This window comes from Artemia franciscana, chromosome 4 (assembly GCF_032884065.1).
Source record: "Artemia franciscana chromosome 4, ASM3288406v1, whole genome shotgun sequence".
Classification (NCBI taxonomy): domain Eukaryota; kingdom Metazoa; phylum Arthropoda; class Branchiopoda; order Anostraca; family Artemiidae; genus Artemia; species Artemia franciscana.
The window spans coordinates 7,078,967-7,104,626 of NC_088866.1; the positions used below are offsets into that span (position 1 = coordinate 7,078,967).

Genomic DNA, 25,660 nt, shown 5'->3' on the forward strand with positions numbered 1-25,660 from the left:
TGAAACTCTGTGTTCACATCCATGAAACAATGGTGAAACTTACCAAACATATATCAATAGAATGTTAAAACTTCCTAAATTTATCATACCTGCCTCTAGCATATTTGTAAAACGATTTTGACTAAGGACTTAATGGAATATTCATATTAACACATAAAGACCACTTTTGCCTATAGGGGGTAAAAATTCAGGTCCTTCTAGATCAGATTTGTGCTTAGATATAACAAGGACTCTTATGCTTGATTGGAGAGTACAAAATCAAGTTACTTAGCGGTAACGAAGTATACAATTACTTGTATCATCTATCTGTGGTTACCATGCTACTAGCCACCTGAGGACTCTGAAGGCCTGGTTCCCAGAACTAAGCATAGATGGTGAGGAAATAGAGGGGGACAACAAAATAAATGCTTCCACTCTGCAGTCTGTATCTCATGACAGATCTAGTAATAAATGCAGTAGTAGACCAAGGACTATAACCCTTGTTAACTGTAAACCATCTTATGACAGTTCCCCAATTCTAAAACCATGGTATAGTGACCCTTTACAACCCAGTGTTTTTTCGAGTTCTTGCAAACCCACCAATTCTTAAACTAGAGTGCTTGTCAATGAAGACACAACTGCCACATGTTTTACTCTGCAATGCCCACTCACTGAACAACAAAATGGACAATCTTGAAGTCTTGAATAAACAAATTTGCTGTCCCATAGCAGCAGTGACTGAATGTTGGGACATTAGTGAAGAAACTGTTAGTATTAAAATCTAAAAGCCTTCAAATTTTCAACTCTGGGCAAGATTGTGGTCTAAGCACTGTGGTGGAGGTGTTGGTTTGTATATATGACAAGATGTTTTCTGCAAGCTATTAAGTAAGCCCACTGGTTCCTGTTGTGAAGTGATTCTGGCCAAGTACAAACTGAAATTTTTGTCAAGATTCTTTTATGAATGGTAAGGTGTTGGCCTCTAGGGTTTGCAGGCTGTGGAGGACTATTGAAAGGCTTCTTCCTTTTTGATTTTTATTTATGCAATGACGAACTCTGAAGTTGCTATTGTGTTTGTTTCTGGCCTTTTATGTACTGTAATCACGGTGTAGTTTTGGCTATCAACAGAAGTTTTGATTTCAATTTCCACTGAACAACTGAAAACTTGATGTGAAGAGAGTATTATGCCTTCCAAAGACTGACCTCCTTCCAGATCGACTTGTTTTTGACATTCAATCAAGAAAAATGGCAAAAATAACAGGTAAATGGGACCTTAAAGCTGTCAAATGGATTAAGGTAAGGTAAAATCAACTTAACAATGGAACTAATAAAAAAACTCAAGGCTTTTTTCTCCATTAGACAAGCACTTCAAACAAGATTTAGAGGGAATAATAATTTTACGTGGAAGTGATTAGATTTTGCTTGGATTGTTCGTGCTGTTTTTGCTTCCAGAGCAACACATTGGTAAGATATGGCTTACCCAAGTTGAATGCTAAATATGAGAGCTTAAAATTTGAGAATGTAGAAGATAGATGGAATAATTTTGGGAAAATCGTTTGTGAAGTTGCTGATTGTGTCTTAGGGAAGAAAGTTGGGAATGCTGTTAGGAATATTAGTGAAAATGCTTTATGATTAATAGAAAGGAGGAGGGACCTGTAAAAGAATTACCTGAGTTTTAAAATAAGAGAAATGTAAAGGAAATCGAGAAAGCACTACAATATGAACTAAGGAAGTGTGAAGTGGAGGCCATGGATAAAATTGCCTAAGATACAGAATTGGCAGCCAGATGACATAGTAGCAAAACAGTGTACGAGTGTGTTAATATATTAAGAGAGGGTAGTCAATCTGGACTTCTCCCAGTTAGAAACAGAAGTGGGGCCATAATTCGTGATAAGGAACGAGCTAAAGAGAGATTGGCAGAATATTTTGAGAATATGCTAAACTGTGATAGAGTTACAGGAAAAGATATAGAGGAGAAAGAAAAGGTTTGTGACACATTGGATGTGAGGGAAGATGTATTTTGGTAGGAAGAATTACTGACAGTCCTAAAAGGACTATAAAATAATAAGGCTCTAGGAGCTGATAGTATGGTAAATGAGTTTCTTAAATATGGCAATTATGAGCTTAGAAATGGGTCACTGAATATTGTGAATACAATTTAAAAAGGGGAAGTACCTAGCAATCTTACGGAAACTCTTATTAAACTCCTGTATAAAAAATGTGATAAGAGTGAGTATGATAATCATAGAGGCATTAGCCTGGTTTGTGTAGGTAGCAAATTACTTAGTATAATGATCCTTTTTAGACTTAGAGATAATGTAGGTCGAGTTTTAAGAGAAATACAGCATTGTTTTAGGAATGGAAGAGGATGTGTTGACCAAACTTTCCCTCTTAGATTTATAATTGAGAAATGCCTGAGTCATCAAACACCTTTAGTCCTCAGTTTTAATGATTATGAGCAAGTGTTTGATTCAGCCGATAGAAGAGTGTTAGCAAAGGTCTCCTCCTTGTATGGTATACCAGGCAGATGCATTAGAGTGTTAAGTGCTATGTACTATACCAGCACTCCCCATTTATATGAATCATTTTGATAGTCTTTGTCTTAAGGAAGACAGTAGGCAATGGGAGAACACAGAATGAAATGGGGAATTAAAAATCTCCTGGACTTTGATTATTCTCACGATTTCAAGCATAATGCATGAAGATGTTAGTAAAATGAGTGAAATTTTAGAGGTTTTGCAAGTTCAAGCTGTAAGAAAAGGTTTGAAAATTAATGTTAAGAAGGCTAAGTTGCTATGGCTAGGAATAAGTGAAGATGAAATGGTGATGTTGGGTAACAAGAAGATCAATCAATTGAACAGCTTCACTTGCCTAAGTAGTACTATTAGTAAAGATGGTGTATACAGTGAAAAATATAAAAGTAGAATAGGCAAGGCTTAGGGCGTTCTTGTAACATTTGAAGGAAGTTTTTGGAAGAATATGAAGATAAGTCTGTAAACCAAGATCAAAAAATTGAAAGCTACAGTAATGACGGTGGTAAAGTATGGTTATGAAGCATGGGTGCTCCAAAAAAAAGACAAAGTAAGATTTGCTAGATGTTTTCTAGAGAAATTGTAAATGGATAGTTTTGGGTACCAGACTGACTGACTTTATCCCAAACACTAAGCTCTATGAAAGCTGTAGTTCAATCCTGCTTTCTAGGACTATCACGAGGGAAACGTTGAGGTGGCTAGGGCACGTTCTGCAGAACCAGGATGACTGATTGCTAAAGATTGTCCTTAGGTCAATCATCTAGGCCCAAGCAAAAAAACAGGCCGTTCCTGGTTAGGATGGGAGGATGTTGTAATGAAAAATTTGAGGAAAATTGGGCACTTCATGGGAGGATGGAAGAAGGGAGGCATTGAATAGATTGGGATGGAGGAGGACTGCATCTTGCTGCGTTGGTCCCATCCAGCTTGGTGCTGCAGTGAGTTGTTAGTAGGAGTTGTATCTCACAAGCCAACTTTGCTTTCCATTTTTTTCGAAACTGCCCATTTTCTGGGCTAAGACAAGGCTTACTGCAAATAACATTGATTTGTCTGCAAAAACCTTAATTTTGGAGCTCATGTCTACCCAGGATAAGATTGTTTATGAAATGTAAAGATAAATGGTCCAGGGAGACTCCCTTGAAACTTGCTGGTATTTACCAACTCAACAGACACAACAAATTCCCTAATAGTTACTTGTTGCCCTCAATTTGAGGAATAAGCAGAAAACAAAGAAAGTATCTTAGGACCTGCCTTATATATCCAACATTTTCTATTGTGAGATATCCTGAAACCTTTTCCAACACTTTTGAAAAATCAGTCTCAGCGCAAAGAAAATCATTTTGTAGAAATGATCATATAGAAATTTCTTGTTTGTTTTGTCTGCTTCTCTTTTGTTTTTGATTCTTCAACGTTAGTTTTTCTTGTTTACGCTGAGGGCATATGGCAGATTAATATGAACTTCTGCGAGATGTTCTTGTATCACCTTAGGTTTGATGCGACCACTCTGGGCACAAAAATAACAAATTCTTTCTGAAAGTTGTGACCTATCTAGATCATTTTTTTGTGGTCAGGAATGTCAGAATGCCAGCTTTCAGGAAAAAACATAACAGACTTCGAGTAAAATTACATATATATATATATATATATATATATATATATATATATATATATATATATATATATATATATATATATATATATATATATATATATATATATATATATATATATATATATATATATATATATATATATATATATATTACCTTAGACCTTAGATCCTCCTGAGCCATCGGTGGTGCATAGGGCGTCGACAAAGTCTCTACATTCATCACAAAGCTGTGCGGCTGCAGTGATATCTTCCCATTGTGGAGTGAGGGAAATTTTTGCCTTTTTTAGGTCCCAATCATACTGCCTCTGCAGTGTGTGTTTTGGTCCGCCTCGTCTTCGTCTTCCTTCAGGCTGCCAGTGATACACTCTTGAGGGAAGTCTGTCTTCGGGCATGCGTAGAACGTGACCCAAATATGTCCATCTTCGTTTCTTCAAAACTTCGGTCACTATGGGCTGGTTTGTTTTCAGCCGGATTTCCGTATTGGTAATTTTCTGATGCCAACTGATTTTGAGGATCCTTCGAAGGCAAATGTTTTTGAACCCAAGGATACGTTTCTCAAGTTGTTGGTTGAGTTTCCAACATTCACTGGCGTACATCAATATAGACAACACATTGCTGTTGAACAGGCGCAATTTTAAACGAAGTGAGTATTTGTTACTTCTCCAAATTGGTGTTAGTCTGTTGAAGGCACCTGATGCTTGTCCAATCCTTCTCTTGATTTCAAATGTTACATCGCCAGTATTTTCTATCCAGCTTCCTAAGTATTTAAATTCTTGGACCTGTTCAACAGATTTATCGGAGCATTGAAGAGTTAGGGGGGAGCCAGATGTGGACATACTTTTTGATTTATCAACGTTGATCGACAATCCAACCTCTACGGCTTTTTCTGATATTTCATCAAATAGCAGCTGTAATCGATCTTTGGCGTCTTCTAGTAGTACTATATCATCTGTAAAGTCAAGATCTGCAAGTTGTTTGTTGTTGACGTTTACTCCATAGCCCGTAGACTGTCTGAGTACGTAGTCCATAACTACTGTAAATAAAAGTGGCGATAATACACATCCTTGCTTGACACCAGTCATGATTTTGAAGTATCTTGTAACTCCGTCTTCTGTTCGAACACAGCATTCTGTTTCTTTGTACAGGTTGATAATCAGTTCTACTATCTTGGGGGGTATTTCCTAGTATTTGAGGATTTTCCATAAGATTTCTCGGTCAACCGAGTCAAAGGCCTTTTCTAGGTCAATGAAAAGAAGATATAGTTTGTATTCCATTCCTTTGAGTCGTCAACCAGCATTCCCAGTGTGAAAATTAGAAGATATTGGTCCAGTTTCTGCTGTAGGTGTTGTAATATAATAATTGACAAAAGTTTACTAGGTATCGACATTATGTTAATACCTCTCCAGTTGCCACAAACAAGCGCATCGCCTTTTTTGAAGAGCCTAATAATGGTTCCTTTCGTCCAGTCACGGGGCACTTTCTGTTCACTCCATATCTGAGTTAGTAGCTCAACCCAAACTGTCATGCAGTCGCGGACTGAAGTTTTCAGCATCTCAGATGTAATGCCATCTACTCCTGGCATTCTTCTGTTCCTTAGCTTTCTGACAGCGGCTATGATTTCTTCTGGAGACGGTGGTTCTTCATATACATTAAGAATCATAAATGGAGTGTCAGGAATTAGATCTTGGTCATTTATTCTTGGTCTATTTAGTAGGTTCTCGAAGTGGGTAGCCCACCTCTCGTCAATCATCAAAGGGTCTGTCAAAAGGGCTCCATTCCCGTCCTTTACTAGATTAGTCCTGTTAGGTTTGACTCCAATCATCTCATTGGTTAATCTATAGACTGTTTTCGAATCTCCCTTCTTTGCTGCTTCTTCTGCCAAAGCTGCTTTCTGTTCAATAAATTGCCTCTTGTTGGTCCGGGCACTCTTCTTTACTTGTTTGTCTATTTCTCTATATGAGACTTGCAGAACAATTAATTCAGATGCGTCTGAGGCCGCCAGAATGGAAAGTTTGGCTGATTTTTTTGCATCATTAGTTTCCAGGTTTGTTCGGAAATCCATCTTTCTTTCTTTTTCTTCTTATAGCCTAATTTCTCCTCTGCAACTTCTCTGTACGTCGTTTTAAGTTTCTCCCACATGCGTTCGACATCAGCCCTTGGTTCTAATTCCGATTGCAGGGCTTCAAATCTATTTGAAAGTTCTAATTGGAACATTCGTGCTGTTTCCTTGTCGTTCAGTTTCTCAACGTTGAAGGGTTTTTGTGTTGTCGGTTTATTGTTTTTCTGTGTCGCTTTTAACTTTAGATGGATCTTAGCAACCATGAGGTTATGGTCTGATTGTATATCAGCGCCTCTGTAGCCTCTCACGTCGAGTAGACTCTTCCGCCATTTGCGTGAAAAGAGGAGGTGATCAATTTGATTGCACGTGCGGCCATCTGGTGAAGTCCATGTATATTTGTGAATGGTCTTGTGTTGAAACAATGTAAACAATGTACCTCCATATGACAAGGTCGTTGTTCAGGGCGAAGTCGACAAGTAGCGCTCCGTTTTCGTTCATATCACCTATTCCATGTTGTCCCATGACTTGAGAACAGTAATTGTGACAAGATCCTACTTTCGCATTGAGATCACCTAAGACACATATGATATCGTGTCTAGGAATTTCTGCAACAACACTTTGTAGTGTTTCATAAAAGTTGTCTTTCTCTATTTCATACGCTTCGTTAGTTGGTGCATAGCAGGCAACGATTGAGAGTTTTCCATGAGCTAACCAAAATCGTGTGTAAATAATTCTTTCGTTTACAAGTGTCCATTTTAACATCGCTCGCCTAGTTGCGGGTGACATCAGTACACCCACACCTGCTTGGCGTCTGTTTTCATGTCCGCTGTATGCGAGGACGTAGCCATCTTGTAGGGGTTCCATCCCGCTACCAAGCCATCTAGTTTCACTAATAACTGTTATGTCTATATTGTACTGTATCACTTCTTTCAGTATCTGTTCAGTTTTTGAGATCTGGCTCATCGTTCTCACATTCCAAAATCCGAGCTTCAGTTGTTGCTTTGTTGTCAAAAATCGGGTCCGGGGGCATGCTGAGGTTGTTAGGGAAGTAGTAGTCATATCCGAGGCTAAAGTCGACGATTCAGTTGCTGATTTCTTTTTGCAGGGACAGGTAGCAAGCCTATCGCCCAACCCTCTTCCTTTCGCAACCGGACTTGGGACCGGCTATGGTGGAATTATATATATATATATATATATATATATATATATATATATATATATATATATATATATATATATATATATATATATATATATATATATATATATATATATATATATATATATATATATATATATATATATATATATATATATATATGTATATATATATATATATATATATATATATATATATATATATATATATATATATATATATATATATATATATATATATATATATATATATATATATACATACATTCTTAGTTAATAAAAAAGACATGTCACTCTAACAAAAAAAAAAAAAGGTTTCGCAGGTAGTGTTCAATGCTTCTTTCCACACTACATTACATTTCGTTGTTAATTTTCAGCTGTTAGCAGTGCTGTTAAATTATGGTATTGATTAACGCATTTAAATGCCACCTACAACATACTGTAACTAAAAAAGGTGTACATAATTTGACAACAGCAAATTCATAAGTATGTTCTTGTAATTTATGTACGGTCATCACAAACGGTCGCAGTTGAAAGTGATATCAGTGTACTATACATCCAAGTTAACCTTTACTGGAGTTGAGCGTGATTTGAGAGATAAGAACTTCTTTTTCATATTTTTTCCCTGTAATTTTTTCTGCTCTTGTTTTTCTACATTTGTATTTCGTTTCTGTATGAATAGAAAGGTGGTGGGGTCTAAAGTATTTAAAGCAGTCCTGAAATTAGTTTTACAAGTTTATTATTTGTGTAATTGATTTTAATTTTTGTTTTCACTTAGGCCTGGCAGTTTAAAAGATCCAGAAGTAGCAGAATTATTCTCTCAAGATGATCCAGAAAGACTATTCAATGACTTACGAGAAATTGGACATGGATCCTTTGGTGCAGTCTATTATGCCAAAAACTCATTCACTAATGAAATTGTGGCCATTAAGAAAATGTCATTTATTGGAAAACAGAGTGTGGAAAAATGGCAGGACATATTAAAAGAAATTCGTTTTTTGAACCAGTTGAGAAGTCATCACACTGTTGAGTTTAAAGGATGCTATTTAAAAGAAAGTACTGCATGGGTATGTCTCATTTGTATTTTCTTTGCAAAAGTAATACATAAATGTAATACAAAAACAAGCGTCAAATACATAATGTCACAAACAAGCGTCAACTGTATATTGTTGTAAACAAGCGTCAAAAATATAAGCGTCAAATGAAAATAAATATTATGCACGTTTTCTTTCCTGCACAAACCTAATATTCCAAAATAACAAAGCTTCTTGGCTTAGATATTAGTTAAAGCCTTTTGTTTTTATTAAAATAATTAACAAAAAGTTAAATGAGCTGATAATTCATCATTCATTCGATTTCACTCTAACACCTACACTATTATGAGAGAATAAGGAGGTGAAGATACTGCAAAAGAAATTATAAAGAAATTAAAATTGCACTTTTTTGGCTTTTCAAAATTTCTCTTAAGAAGTAAACAGTAAATATTATTGAGTACGATGTTGGTTACACAAACCGATAAAATCAAAATAAAAGGAAGCAACAAAAAATAAATAAATATGAAATATGAAATAAATATGACATTATCAAATATGATGAAATTAAATATGGATAAATATGAAATAAATGAATATGGAGTAAATGTTAAAATTTTAACCTGAAAAGATTCATGTTCAGACTGGATGGATCCATTTTTGAACATGAACTAAACCTCAGACAGGAGGGCGGGTCGTTTTTTTGGCGAAAGGTTGTATTTGACTTTTGTGGCTGTAATAAAAATGATTCCCTTTAAGCTTTACTCTGTTTTCTTCTTTGCGGTTTGCTTTTGGCCAAGTGTTTAGCCCTTCAAACATGTCATGTCAACAGGTAAAATTTTTTTTTGACATCTTTGAGGGAGGGATTCTGACATCTTTGAGGGAGGGGCTTAGTGGAGGAAACTCTCCTCCTTTAATTATCTCTAATAGCATTGACGATGGATGACAAAAGAGTAGTATACATTCTGAATTGAGTGCTATGAGGTATCTAATCTAGCCGGAAGCCACCACTATTATTGTCAAGAATAATCAGACTGGCATTGAGGATAATACAAATTTCTTACTACTGGTGACAATCCACTGCATCACTAGGTCAACTGAAGCCAACACAGCTGCGTGATTGGTAGAATGACTGATGAAAGAACTGAATGAAATTTTAAACAATTGATTTTCTAGACTAAGGAAACATGGTGAAACTAGAATAAAAGAAACTTGAATAGACAGGTAGCTAGAAGGACTGCCTTTGGGGGATGCGGAAGCTTAAAATCATTTTTCAAACCTCAGTCTTCCTGTTTTGTCACCTGACCATTAAAAAGAAAAATTGTATTTGGAGGATACAGTCCCTTGTCTCCTAGGGGAGTAGCAATCATCGAGAGCTGTTGAAAGTCTGTGGTTTGACTGAAAAGACAGTGAATTTTTTCGTTTTTCTTGTCAGTGGAACCACAGGAAACTCACAAAATGACCTAATTTCTCAAATGATATATTCATTTGTGCTTATTCTTAGTGTATTCCGAGCAGGTAAAATATAACATTACTGCCCTTTTTCTAAACTTAAAAAAATTTGCTCCATTTAATCAAAAAGCAAAATACATACTTTTTGATGATATAAGTTATATTAAAAATGAAGATCTCTATCTCAAGTACAAAACGCCAGAAATTAAATTGTTTTCTAAGGTGTCCAGTAAAATTGGTGTTGACTTATAATTTACTGTCATTTACTCATTTCTCTTATGAAATACATGTTTAATACAAGCTATGGTAAGACCGCTAAATCAATTACAACATTTTGGCGACATAAATTAAATTTTACAATGGACGAAATTGGACAATTCTTTAAGGCAGTGTATCCTTTTAAGAAACAAGATTGCTAAGTTTTTGAGGGGACAATTTATTAAAATAGCACAAAACTGATAACACAAAAACGACGCAAAACAGGATTAGAAGCAGATAAGTTCTTAAGGGATATGCAAAAAATAAAAGCAAAATTCATCAAGTTTGCTTATACCACCCGTAAAATCCAGTAATTTTACGGTACAACTACAACTCTCTGGAAAAATCAAGAAAGCTTACTTTCATGTAAAACGCTAGTTCTACACCCGTATTGAAGTATATGTATTATTAACCAAATATATGAAATAGCTGAAATATGGGTATTATTAACCAGCCAGTATTATTTAAAAAAGTTTTTAGAAAATATTTTGTATTTGTTCATTTGAATTTTCAATTTCGCTCTTAACTTTCATCAGAAAAACTGTTTTCTAAAAATTAGTATTTATACAATGCCATTTTGTCTAATAACTAATAAAGATATTGACGCTTTTATCCATGACAGAAATCAGCAGTGCCACTCACAGAAAAGCAACACATATCCTTTTTGCAATTGACAAGAACAACAAAAGCAATATAATATTAAAAACAAACGCAACAAAATTTCTGATATAAGTAGCTTCAGTCTGTATACAACCTCCTGTTATAGTTAGCTTATTTTGCAGCAAAATTTCTGATATAAGTGGCTTCAGTTTGCAATAAAACTTCTGCTATAAGTAGCTTAATTAGCGTCTGTATGCAAACTTCTATTTGCAACAAAGTTCCTTATATAGGCAGCTTTGGTCTGCAACAAAACTGTTGCAAAACAAAATTCAGTTTGCAACAAATTTTCTGATATAAGTAGCTTCAGTCTCTAAGCAAACTTCTGTTATAATTAGCTTGTTTTTACATCAAAATTCCTTATATAAGTCTTTTTTGGTCTGCAACAAAACTAGCAAAATTTATGATATAAGTAACTTCAGTGTCATTTTGTCTAATAACTAATAAAGATATTGACGCCTTTTTCAGTGACAGAAATCAGCAATGCCACTTACAGAAAAGCAACACATATCCTTTTTGCAATTGATAAGAACAACAAAAGCAAGATAATATTAAAAACAAACGCAACAAAATTTCTGATATAAGTTGCTTCAGTTTGCAACAAATTTTCTGATATAAGTAAATTTGGTCTCCAAACAAACTTCTGTTTGTAATAAGCTTGTTTTTGCATCAAAATTCCTCATATAAGCAGTTTTTGTCTGCAACAAGACCTTTGGAAGATTTATGATATAAGTAACTTCCGTTTGCAACAAAATTTCTGATATAAATAGCTCCAGTCTGCAAACAAATTTGTGTTATAATTAGCTTCTTTTTGCAACAAAATTCCTTATATAAGCAGTTTTGGTCTGCAACAAAACTGTAGGAAGATTTATGATATAAGTAACTTCCGTTTGCAACAAAATTTCTGATATAAATAGCTCCAGTCTGCAAACAAATTTGTGTTATAATTAGCTTCTTTTTGCAACAAAATTCCTTATATAAGCAGTTTTGGTCTGCAAAAAACTAAAGCAAAATTTCTGATATAAGTAACGTCAGTCTTTAACAAAACTGCTAAAAAGGATTAGTCGCATATTAAACCTTTTTAATGTCCCCTTGAAGTAGGCCTAAAATTAAATGGAAATGACATTGGTGTTTTTTTTGCTATTGAATCAATTAATGATTGTAGGAGGATTAAAAATGTCACTTTAATCTATTCTATTTATTTCTGGTTGGTATGCAGTGGTGTCAATTCATGGGAATGTTTAGGGATCGGGTGCAAAAGTGTAATTTTCAAAATTTAGGACTTTGGTGCGCAAAAGCTTATTTTTCAAAATCAAGGGACGGTGCAAGGCTTGTTCGAAATTCTAGGGGGGAGGGGCAAAGTGTATTTTTTAAGATGTAGAAGGAAGGGACAAATGACCCCTCTCCCACCATTAGACGTTACTGTTGCTCTTTTGTTTGCATGATAATAATTTTGTGCTACTAAAAAATGTCTGACGCAATTGACGAGTTGTTTGTTGGACAAGTTTGGTGTATGTCGCCAAAATGATTTTCTTTTCTCAATAGCTTGACAACTGGAACTAAACAACCACAACAGTTGCAATGACAACTAGAGGCAATCACGCCTGCGACGATGTAGGCGTGATTGCTCGGCCAAATAAAGCAATAATATAGCGACTAGAATGTGGGGTTGATGATAGTAAGTTTAGACACATTAACAAAACGACCTAATAATGTAAAAATGATTGTAAAAAAATGTTGCCGTTTTACCAGTATAATTGTAGAATCTTTAAAGTCAGAACGAAATGTATTTTGCAGACAAATGCATTTTGTGTCATGTTCAAGACCCTTGCTAAATCTTTTTTTTTAATTTGAATTGTTGAGTTTTCTTCATGGAAGAAAGATTTTACCTGAATGTAGAACACCTCTTTCAACTTTAAAAGCTAAAGGGCGACAAAAATGTTTTAAGAGGCAACACAGACCGTTGAACACTTCCTTCTTTGAAATCTAAAGGGCAACAAAAACGTTTTAAAGGGCAACAAAGACCGTTGAACACCTCTAGGGTAACAAAAACGTTTTAAAGGGCAACAAAGACTTTAGAACACCTCTTTCTACTTTAAAAGCTAAAAAGCAACAAAAACGTTTTAAAGGGCAACAAAGACCGTTTAACACCTTTTTCTTCTTTAAAAGCTAAAAGGGCAACAAGACGTTTTAAAGGGCGACAAAGGCCGTAGAACACCTTTTTCTACTTTAAAAGCTAAAGGGCAACAAAAACGTTTTTCCTTGGGAAATAAACTATTTTGTACATTGGACCACGACTTTCGCTAATTTTGTTTTTATTTTTAGCTGGTTATGGAATATTGCCTAGGCTCCGCCTCTGACATAATCGAGGTGCACAAACGGCCTTTAAGGGAAGAGGAAATCTCGGCTATTTCGGATGGAGTACTGCGTGGACTTGAATATTTACATTCCATGGGAAGAATACATCGTGATATAAAGGCTGGCAATATTTTACTCACAGACAATGGAACTGTAAAAATAGGTAACATAAGATGATATTTATTTTTAAAAGGCTATCACAAGGTCTAATAGAGCCGGCTTTGTTTTGTATGTCCAGTAAAAGTGAGGAAAACAAAGAAACAACCAAGACAGCTAGATAAAAGTTAAAAAATAGAAAAGCATACAAATTGTCAATAAAAATGTAACACAAACAAGTGTTAATAAATATAACATCAAACAGTTTGTGGTAACGAAATGTGAGTAAAGAGCGATGCGGAATAGTAACCGAAACTCTTACAAACAGAGTCTTGAAAACAATGAACGGGATGCATCAAAAGAATCGAATTTTGATGATTATTCGAAATATGTAAAATTCATCAAGTTACGAGTCTGTAGGCTAACCCTTTTTTTGTTAAACATCAAAATTTACGAGCCTGATAAAATTTGCCCAATTTTGAAAATGTGGGAAACACCCCCTAAACAACAATTGATCTTGATGAAAATCACATCATAAGGTTCAGCATGTCAGAGAACCCTACATTAGAGGTTTCAGGCTCCTATGTACAAAAACGTGAAATTTTGCATTTTTGGCCAGAAGCAATATCACCAATGCGTGTTTAATTTTTTCCAGGGGTGATGGAATCGAACCAGTGGTTCTAGAAGGGCGATTGGACTCGTTCGATTGGAAATAAGTACTAGTGCCCTTTTTAAGTGTTCAAAATATTGGAAGGGGGCTAGCCCCCTCCCACGCTCCTTTTTTCCTAAGTTGTCCAATCAAAATTTGAGATAGCCATTTGTTCAGCATATTCGAAAGATATAGTAACTCCGTCTTTGAGGATGATTTTAAACCCACAGTCTTTGAGGGAAGGGGTGTAAACTATTAGCTTTTTCCATTGTTTGCATATAGCTTTGGCTATTGATGAGTAATAAGATATTCTTCAGTAATAATTTTTGGCGTTGGAGGGGATGGGGTTATATTTTAGGATCTTTTCATGGAGAATTTTCTCGGATGCGAATATTCCATAGAAGGGGAGCTCGATTTCCTGGTATTATTTAAAAACGATCAGAAATTAAATAAAGAAAATTTCAACTGAAAGTAAGGAGCAACGTTACAACTAAAAGAAACAGAAACTATTAAGTATATGAGGTGGGTTGTCCCCTCCTTAATATCTTGCTCTTTCTTCAATGAAAGTACCATAAAGGCCATATTAAATGAAAATTTCATTAAAACAGTAAAGGGGGAACACAATTTAAATGACAGAAACTGCCTGGGGGGGGGGAGGAGGAAAAATTTATATTAGAAGTTCGAGCCTGTGAATCAGTTAGTTGAATGGTGTTACACCTTTTGAGAATCTAGTGGTGTAATATTATCAACCAATGCTGCAATTTTTACATATCTATGTTAACGTCCATGAGGGTTCTACAAGTTAGGCAGTCATTGCACACAGTTTCATATAAATTTTGTCAACAAAAGGATCAATATAATAAATATTTATATTTGCCATCCATCTTATATGGATAAGACTATGTGACCTTTTAGAAACTAATGCCCCATAGTACGGCATTACTTTTTCCACTTCTGGGAAGCTTAATATGTATTTTGATGCTCATCAATCAACCTCGTATGTCAGAACTGTCCTTCCCTAAAAATGGCACTAGAAATTTCAATTTCAGTTCAAATGAGGCCGATCTATTTGGAACACTAGTTGATATTATCGCCCTTGGAAAAAATCAAACCAAAAAACACAAACAAATAAACACGCATCCATAATTTTCTTCGGGAAATAATTCCTCATTTTTGTAGACGGAAGCTTGAAACGGGTGCAGTGATGTCCCTGATATGCTGAATCTAACGGTGTGCATTTCATTAAGACTACTTGAATGGGCGTTTTCCCCTTTTATGAAAATCGGTCAAATTTTTTTCCAAACTTATAGCTTTGGTTGGCATAATTAAACTTTACGAATTTTATATATAAGATTCATATATATATATATATATATATATATATATATATATATATATATATATATATATATATATATATATATATATATATATATATATATATATATATATTTATATATATATAATGTGTATATAAACAATTTATATATAAAATTCCTTTTTATTGAGTTTCAAAAAGTTACTAACTTTACTAAGCGGCTCCATAGAGCCGCTTAGAAGCATTCATAATTGAACTGCGATTTCTTTATATTTTTCTTTTGCTTGTTAAAAAATTATGAAGTTTTTATGGCAATACCTGTGTTGCAATGTTGAATCGTGAACATAAACACGTTAAACTTGACAACGCTTTTTCCAATCCAAGCAATCGAAGGATTGCTCCTTGGAGCCACTTAGAAGCATTCATAATTGAAACATCGATTTTTTTAGATTTTTCTTTTGCTTGTTCAAAAATTATAAAGCTTTTATGGCAATACCTGTGTTGCAATGTTGAATAGTGAACATAAACACGTTAAAGTTGACAACGCCTTTTCCAATCCAAGCAATCGAAGGATTGCTCATTGGAGCCACTTAGAAGCATTCATAATTGAAACTTCGATTTCTTTAGATTTTTCTTTTGCTTGTTCAAAGATTATAAAGTTTTCATGGCAATACCAGTGTTGCAATATTGAATCATGGACATATACAAGTTAAACTTGACAACGCCTTTTGTCCATGAAAAATTCAAACATTAAGGTATATGTTCCCCCTTAAATAAATGATTTTTGTGACAAGTGTGGTGCAGCAACTTGTACTTAAAAAAATATAATCTGAACAATAAAAAATTGTTCTTTTTTCAACAATTTTCAGCGTATTTTGAATTAAAAAATCATGTACACCAAATTCCAAGTTTGTAATTCGGCAGATAGATAGAGCTGAACCTCAGCTATTAAATGTCATGAAGATTGTCGTCTTTCGTTGATACGCTAAAACCATAAGAGAACAGCAAAATAGCAGACTGTTAATTGCACTGGGAACTTAAACCTAAACCAATTCATTTGAGTGAGATATTTTTTGTTTTGTTTACACAGGTAAGACGCTTATACCATATCAGTGACTAAAGCAAAAGAAAAAGAAATAAAAATTAAGTATGAAAAGTATTTCAGCTCTAAGTGTGCTAATCTAAAAAAATAATTAAAAATGCTGAAAGAAGCACATTGATTTTTGTTTCCAGTAATTAGAAAAATAAAACGGGTGATGTAAAAGTGATACTCATTTGTTTTTCAGCTGATTTTGGGTCGGCAAGTTTATTGTGTCCTGCCAATAGTTTTGTTGGCACTCCTTACTGGATGGCCCCCGAAGTAATCCTAGCGATGGACGAAGGACAGTATGACGGAAAAGTAGATCTTTGGTCTCTTGGAATCACCTGTATTGAACTAGGTAATGCCTTGATGTCTAGATAATTCTAACCTATTTCTGTCTGAATGGTAAAAATTTGACTCTTCTTGAATATGTCTTAGCGTATGTGGGGTGAGTTTTTTAAATAAGCGTTTAAACGATTGCTACCATTGCGACCACACAATTTATTAAAATAAATTGTACACTAAAATAAATTTGTTTTTATACACAATTAAATAAACACAATTTATTTAAAATATACAAGATGATTAATGAACTATTTGGATAGTAAAATATAATAACCAGAAATTCTTCAATACCAAAGTTTCAGGCTCTTCAATACCTATTCTGTTTTTAGCACCAGTATAAAAACTTGCCACCTGTAATGATAATCGGAAATTCACTTACATTCATGCATTGTAATCCTCATTGTAATGGTTGCCACTGAGGTACTGTGTGAGGTGGAGAAATGGATGGTAATCACTTGGTACAAGATCAGGACTATATGGTGGGTGGTCTATAACTTTCCAGTCAAAACTGTCCACCAAGCAGTGTTAGGTCTTGTATTGTCATGAAGAAGGACAATTCCTTTTGTCAGCAAATCGTTTAACGCTGTCTGTACCGGTGCTTCACATTAAGATGGAATTTTCAGGGAATGAATTAGATGATTAATTGACTAAATTGAAGTAGCTTTAAACGATACCTGAAACAGCACCTGCTTAGTATTTTGGGCCTCGAAATGAAATTCTGTTTCTCCAAGTCTATAAATTTGAACTTTCTGCATTACTTATCTAAATCAGAGATTCCCCCCCAAAAAATTTTCTCATAGACTACTTTCAATATTTTGCTGTTTCGGCGGACCCCTGTAGCTAAGTTTCTATCTTATTCTCAAAGTTTGACAAAGAATGTGAAGATTAGATCTAACTATAGAAATTTTGTTACAACTGAGTTTCAAGCACGGATTAACAATTTTCGAAAAAGGAAGTGGGAATTGACTGGTTAATTAATCAATTGATTGTGCTGGGAGTCGATGTCAAAAAAGTAAATGTGGCCAGTCAAGAAAGGGATTCCATCTAACTTTACTTTTTTGACATCTACTCATAGCGCAAAAGACTAACGAATTGTCACTTATCTTATCTAGAAGGCCCCCCATTCAGAGTGGCAAAGTTAAAAAACTGATATTTTCTTGTTCTTTGTTTACTCAAATGAAAATCCCCCCAAAAAAATTTGTTTCTAAGGACTTCTAAGGACTTTCTAAGAATTCCCATAGAACCCATTGCAATTATGTAGCAAAATATCCACTTCTGAGAACCTTCGAAAATTCCTGTTTTTTTTTGCTTTAGAAGAATTAGGAAAAGTAGGTCTTGGGGAACTAAGGAGCCGCTGGCCTTTGGCAAGACAAGAAAGGTCTGAACTAGAGCGCATTTTTTTTTGGAAATCATTTTCTCATAAATATTTCTTATTTCTTTTTTTATATCTTATTAATCAAAAATATTTCTTATTTTTTTGAAAAATTAATAAATTATGTAAAGTTATCATATTACCCTCTAGTGATGCCGCGGAAAGTCACTAGGAAAAAATGTATAGAAACATATTAATAAATAAAGGTAAGATGAAGAAACATGGTAAATATTGATGTATTTCCTCTTTATATATTAGCTACCTGAACAGGCGAAGGTCACACTCACTAGTGGTTAGACTTAAGCTAGTTGGGATTGGTTGAATACAATCTTGAAAATCTTCTTTTCAAACATTTAAGCTTAGTCAAAAGCTGTCCTTATAGCCTAGCCTATTTAAATGCCATTTTTCGTTTTCTTAACGCTTATCTTCAAAGCCCTATCCAGGGAGGGGGGCTACGGAGTTCGAACCTCCGACTGAATTTTTTGTGTAACTCGTAAAAGCATAAAAAATGCATAAAAACAAATTTTTGGTGCATTCCCCCCCCCCCCCGAACAAAAATCTCCCGCCTTTGCTTGTCTTTGATTAAATCTGCCCCTGGTTGAGTCTGTCTCTGATTAAGATGCTTTGTTCCATCATTCAGGTCCTGTGTCCGAGATTAGGAGGCATTTTCCGTGATAAGATTCAGGCTATAATGTGCATTTGTGATTAGGCTCTGTTATCAAATATGTGTGAATTTTAAAAAGTTAGCATTGGACGTGGCTATAGTATTTAAATTAATGAAATACTTAATAAGACAGTTAAGACAAATTCGAGGGTGAATGAATCAATGTTTTACGTGTTCTACCTTCCAAAGTAAGTAATCACGATAGGGTAAAATGTCTAGCGGTAGAAGGTAGAACAGCCAATCGAAAATGGGCCAGGGCTTGCGAGTAGCCAGAACATCATAGAGAGAATTTAATGGCTCAATCGAACAGAAATTAAATTTGCTAGTGCCCTTTTTAAATGACCAAAAAGATTGGAAAGCAGCTAGCCCCCCTTCTCCAAAGTCGTCCGATCAAAAGTTTGAGATAGCCAAATTGTTGAACATAGTTCAAAGGTCAAATAACTATGGTTTCGGTGATGATATGATCCTCCATAGCTCTGGTGAAAGGGTTGTCCGTGGTATCGGGCGTATCGGTATTGGGCATATCGGCATCGGGTGTTTTAACACCTGTTTTACTTGTCAACATTCCTGCATTAAGCCCCTCTTTTAATAAGAATCAATGCGGTAAAACATTGATAGGGTAAGTCGAGGTTATACCAAGAAAAGGTATATTTTTGGTTGTTAGGTATTTGGTTTTAATTCTTCTAATTTTGCCTTTTATTGAATTTTATTCATCTTTTAATTTTCTTTTTCATTATTTTTATTTGTTTGTTTTTCACATTTACTCTCCGCGTTTATTTTTGGCTTTTCCTTGACCCCTTTTTTGGCATTTTCCTTAAAAATGTTTTGTTTGTGCTGAAAAGAGAGGCGGTTGCCCTTACGAAATATTCATTATTTGTTTTTTTCTGTATTTTCGTTCGCCCAAGCAAATCCTATTTTTGTTCATTTCTTCTTTATATTATGGCAGGCCAATATGGTTTAAGAAATTATCTTAATAATCATTCTTAATTAATTATCAACTTAATTATTTTAAATATTAACTTTTTAATTATTTAGTTAAAACTATTAAAAGTAAAAAAAGGATTTGTATTCAAATCTGACTGATAGTCACTACAAAAAGAAATAAACTAAATAATCTGCAAAACCTGAAAATAAGTGTTGTCGGTGGATTTGTTTTTTTCTTTCCTTTTTATCAATATTAAATAATTAGCGTATGTAGCTTATTTGGAAACCATGGTCTTCATTACGTTTCTAAAGGTAGTAAGTCTGTACAAATAGCCGAAGATCTCCAGACAACATTGTTTGGTGCGACAAAATACTGTTAGTAACTGTGTATTGTCCTCAGAAGAGTTAATAATGACCCTTAAGAGGTTCCTAGAACTTAAAAAAGAATGTTATTTTAATTTTTGTTGCAGTTTTTGCTGTTGTCTTTTAAATATTTTTTTTTATTCATTTTTAAGCTGAACGAAAACCTCCCTATTTTAATATGAATGCAATGAGTGCTTTATATCACATCGCACAGAATGATGCTCCATCGTTGCAACCTAGTGGAAATTGGTCTGATGTTTTTCGAGATTTTGTTGATTCCTGTTTACTGAAAAATCCGTCTGATAGACCAGCAACTAGAAAACTATTACAGGTAAGATAATTGAAGAATGATTATAAGAGACATAAGTATATATGTCTCTTATAATTGAAGAATGATTATATATATATATATATATATATATATATATATATATATATATATATATATATATATATATATATATATATATATATATATATATATAAAAGATGGTTATATGTAACAGATCGTCAATGAAATGGTAAAAAAAAGTGAAAATTTAATATTATAAAGAATATAAAAAAATAAGACATTAAGAAATATAATTGCTATATAAAAGTTGATCAGTAAATTGTGATTTGAACCTAACAATGAAGTTTTTGGGCTTTGCAACGAAAAAGAAATAAGCCTACATGGATTATGGTAAGTTTCAGCGAAATATTTAATTTTGAATTCTAACTTTATTGCTTTCTACTAAAATAAAACTGACCAAAATAGATTCTGCAGTAGGCTGTCGAAGATTAGGTTTCTTTTCTTTGGCATAGGAACTTTTACTTTTCTAGCTTGCTCTGCTACGGTTCTGTAAAAAAGGGTTCATTTTTTCAAGCCGAAATTTATATTCCAGCCCCATTATTTTGGGTATCCACATTCAATCGTCAATTTTATGTTGTTTAGTTCTCAAATTCGACAAAAAAAGGAAAATTAGTGAAATGCCCAAGAAAGTTGTTTTAAGTTGGAAAATAGACTTACCTTTATTCTACTTTTTCCTAATGTTGAATCTCAGGTAAGTAATTTGGAGCTACGGCAAAACAGCTTTCAATAGGAAATTACTTAACTGAGATTCAAATTTTGGTACCCACATTAAATCGTCTAATCACTTTTGTTTTATCTTGTTTTCGCAGAGGTGTTCTCTTTTCTGGAAAGAAAAGAAATTCGTAGAGGTGTCTCTTTTCTGAAATGTGCTTTCTCCGATCAATACTCGGCTTTCAGATCAGTTCTGGGCTTCTGTTTGGAGCACTGAGAAAACAAGCCATTGGAACATTAAAGACCCGTTGACTATAACATTGTACTAATACCTATATTTAGCTAGTGTTAATTAGAGCAAATCAGAATTTAAATAGGGTTTTCTGGTTGGCTGTAAAATTATATAATACATTCTGATTGGCTGAAACTAATGCCAGTTAAATCTCTTCGTAAGTAAAATCTCATTGGAAATGGACTTTAAGGAAACACTGGTCTTTTCCAGTTAGCTCGGCTTCGGTACTTTGAAAAGCAATTAGATGCGGTATTTTTGTGAAGCTTAATTTTATAACCCAGCCCTAGACTTGGTATCCACGATATTTAGTGTTATTTGTTTTTTTTATTTTGTTTGGATTTCGAGATTCTTAGGAATGTCGTTTATACCTGGGAATATGCTTGCGAAGATAGTTGGATATGATCAAGAAAAGAATCAATTAAAAAAAAAGTAAAATAAAAAAAGGGAGCGTGTGTCCCCTTATTTTTTTCTTCTCCCTATATTTTAAAAATATCTGTTAGGGGGATTTATATTGCAATACCTTTTCATTAAAAAACTGAGATTTAAGGGTTTCGCTAAATTTTCGTGATTGTGTTAGGGGGAGTTTTAGTTATTTTCAGCTCTGTTTTCTTCAGCCCCTCCTTACGTACTTGATCTTCACTATAATTTTCTTCTTTTCTGTATTACGAAATGTTTCAGTTTTAAATATTTTAACTCTTTCTTCAAAGCTTCTTCTTCTTCAGCTTTTGGCTACTTACTGCATCTTCAGAATAATTTTCTTTTCTTTTATGTAATGATTTATGTATAGTTTTAAATGTTTCTAGTTCGTTCTTCCCTTTTTCTTCAGCTCTTACCTACGTACTGGATCTTCAGAACAATTTTTCTTTTCTTCTTTGTTATGGTTTATGTATAGTTTTAAATGTTTTCAGTTCGTTCTTCCCTTTTTCTGCAGCTCTTACCTACGTACTGGATCTTCAGAAATTTTTTTTTTCTTCTATATTATGATTTACGTATAGTTTTAAATGTTTTCAGTTCGTTCTTCCTTTTTCTTCAGCTCTTATCTACGTACTGGATCTTCAGAATATTTTTTCTTTTCTTCTATGTTATGATTTATGTATAGTTATAAATTTTTTCAGTTCGTTTTTCCTTTTTTCTTTAGCTTTTGCCTACGTACTGGATCTTCAGAATAATTTTTCTTTTCTTCTATGCTATGAAATATTTCAGTTTTAAATATTTTCAGCTTCATCTTCTTCAGCTCCTGCCTATGTACTGGATCTTCAGAATAATTTTTTCTTCTTTTATATGTTATGGTTTATGCATAGTTTTAAATATTTTCAGTTCTTTCTTCAAAGCTCCTTCTTCTTCACCTCCTGCGTATGAACTGGAACTTCGTCATATTTTTTCATCTTTTTATTTATGTTATAATTTATGTATAGTTGAAATGATTTTAGCTCTTAATAAAAAGGAGGGAAAGTTTTTGAATCATAAGATTTTTTTTCTAAGACCCTCTGTTTCTCTGTGCTAATACTATTTGCGGTGTTAAGTGATTTAAAAATGTCAAATAAACTTAATTCCAGTTATGTGAATCCCTATTCCTAAGTTCCAGGTCTTTTAAAGCTCCAATGTTCTTTGGGCTATAGAATGATAGAACATATTTACTTTAGTTCTTAACCATGATATTTCAGTTCTAATGTTTTCATGACTTCAATGTAGATCAATCTGGAAAATGGTAATATCTAGCTCCACGACGTTTGTACACATGATACTATGGCATAACAAAAAAGAAAGAGAAAGGTGGATCATCATTGATTTATAGGGAAAAGTGAATGAGTGAGAAAGGTTTAGGTTAAGTGAGGTGAAAGGTCTAGGTCTGAAAATTGACAGACCGACCTGAAGCTACAAGGCCAACGAGGAAGACCCTGTTGGAACTAAACCTATGGGTCTGCTTCTGACTAGACAACGTTAAAATGCTTGCTTTCGCTCATAACCTTGATCCATTAAGAGGCTCAGGATCCAGAACTTCCGTTACGTCCAACCGGGTAAGAGATTAAATGACTTTAAATCCTCCATGCAAGCAATAATTTTTTTCGAGGGAGGGGGGAGTCTATTTCTTGCATGCATTGTGCATGCAATAATGCATCGATAATAACATCGTTTTGGTATTTCTCGGAGACAGAAGTAAAAAGGGGGGCTAGGGTAATTCAGAAGAGACTATGAAGCATTTTTATGAGAAAACAATAGCCCTGCCTCTATATTTACCACTTGGGTAGATTCATTCAATGTTTTTAGATAAATTTTTCTTTTTGCACATGAGAAGGAAAAATGAGGGCTAGGGCAGTTCAGAAGAGACTATGAAGCATTTTTAAGAGCAATAATCGCCCTGCCTCTATATTTACCACTTGGGTAGATTCATTCAATGTTTTTAGATAAATCTTTCTTTTTGCGTATTCAAGTCGTAAAAATTCGTCCTTGCTGAAACAACAGGAAACAGTAAAAAAAAAAAAAAAACTACATTGCATATTTCCCTAATTGCAGTGTAAGAAATAATAAATATCACACCAATTAAAGATTGACAAAAAATGATACGAGAAAGACCTTTTAAAGCTATTGATGGCACATAGCGCGACAAGTCACGTTTTAGTTTTAGGGCCTTTTTTGCAGGTAGCAGGCCTGTCGCCCAACCTTATGGCTTTGGGAATCGAGCCTCAGGTCGCAAATTACCAGTCAGAGCATTAATCTGTTGCGCTGCCACAGGGTATTAAAGATGGATATTAAATTATATTTTAATTACTAGACTTTAATTTTAACTTTTAACATATAAAGTTTTTTATTTCGAGTTTTATTTTCTTTTCTTTCCGATGCTGTCCTTCAAAATCGTCATTTACTTTTAGTCTTTCTAATAGAAAATTTTTTTTTTGTAAGTTGTAGCTAGGGCAAGAACTGAAATTAGGTCTTTGGACCATCACATTCTTCCTCGCTACAATAGAAACTTAGATATCAATTGTTATACTCCCATTTCCCTCAAACCTTTCCTTACAACAGCCTCCCAACCCAATCGAGGATGACCTGCTTTTTGTTTGGCCCTAAACGGTTGGCTGACAAGGATAATTTTTGGCAATCCTCCATCCATAGAACGGGCTCTAGTCGTCTCAATCTTTTGCTCATTAAAGCCCTAGACAGGTAGACAGAACCACACTTTTCGTACAGCATACCGTTTAAGATACGGTCAGTCAGTCGGGTACCCAAAACAGTCCGTAGACAATTTCCCTGGAAAACATCTAGTTTATGTTCCTCCGCCATGCTCCAGAACCATACTCGACCACTGTCATCACTGTATCTTCCAATGTTCTAATCTTGGTTTGCAGACTCATCTTCATATTCTTCCAAACTTTTTTCAACTGCGGTTTTTTTCAAAAACCACCCTGTACCTTGGCAATTCTACTTCAACATCTTCACTGTACCCACCGTCTTTGCTAATAATACTATCAAGGTAAGTGAAGCTGCCCACTTGATCGATCTTCTCGTTACCCAACATCATCTTTTCATCCTTTCTTATTCATAGTCTTTGGAACTTAGTCCGCTTAACGTTAACGTTGAAACGTTGAAAAGGTGTGTTCAAATAACTCACCTTGAATCCTTTCATTAGTTCTGATATTTTAGGCCCATCTCTTCCTAATATTGGAAGGGTAGATTTTTTTTCAGGAGGGGTTGACTGTCATTCTTGAAGCATTGATGTACGATTATGTTGTATTTGGATGTAAAAAATGGGAGTTGAATGAGGGAGTTTTAGATTCCTTTACATTTAAGAGAGCCTTGAATCAAACAGCTGGTAGTAACTAACAGTAAGTAGGATACGACCCTTGCCAGTAGAAACACAAACTGAAGAAAAGTTTTGATTACAAATGTGATGAAAAAAAGTTTTGATCAAAAAGTTTTAATTATAGTCAGCTTGATTCTGACTATAAATATGCAAAATATATTACTTTTAAAGTCAATAACCATTGCTATTAGCGCATACCAAATTTACGTAGTTTGAGAAACAGGAAATAAACTCCCCCGAAAAGGGATGCAATCTTGAAACAGAATATGAAATTTTCCTACAGTCGATTTACGGAGAGATTATATATGTTCTTAAATCTTATAGAAGAACTTAGTATCTTACACTTTTTTTAGGACTGTATACCAAGTCAGCTTTGCCGTGCGGATTAATTCCTGTTAAGCCGCATTTTCCCACAAATATCGTCTATTATACAACTTTTATAAAGAATTTATGTCTCCTTGTCACACACTCTATATCAAAGTTAATGCCCCAAAAATATAAATTGTGACGATTCATGTCCAAAAGAACATATGCATGTCATAAATAAATACATATCAGACATATAAATGGTCCTCTGTCTCTTTAAAAGTGTCCGCAGTAAGTTTTTAGTCATCCGTTTTTGACCAAACGAAAACTGAGTACTCCCTGAACGGGGTAATAAGAGG

At 34.3% G+C, this 25,660-nt stretch overlaps 1 protein-coding gene across 1 annotated transcript in view; it reads left to right on the forward strand.

Annotated features, from left to right (window-relative positions):
- Positions 1–25,660, forward strand: part of LOC136025927 (serine/threonine-protein kinase Tao-like) — a 71,830-nt gene that overhangs the window by 18,785 nt on the left and 27,385 nt on the right. Inside the window, exons 2-5 of the mRNA XM_065702008.1 lie at positions 8,112–8,400; positions 13,057–13,252; positions 16,439–16,591; positions 20,054–20,232. Of these exons, the coding sequence (XP_065558080.1) occupies positions 8,112–8,400; positions 13,057–13,252; positions 16,439–16,591; positions 20,054–20,232 (817 nt within the window). The remainder of the gene's footprint in view (positions 1–8,111; positions 8,401–13,056; positions 13,253–16,438; positions 16,592–20,053; positions 20,233–25,660) is intronic.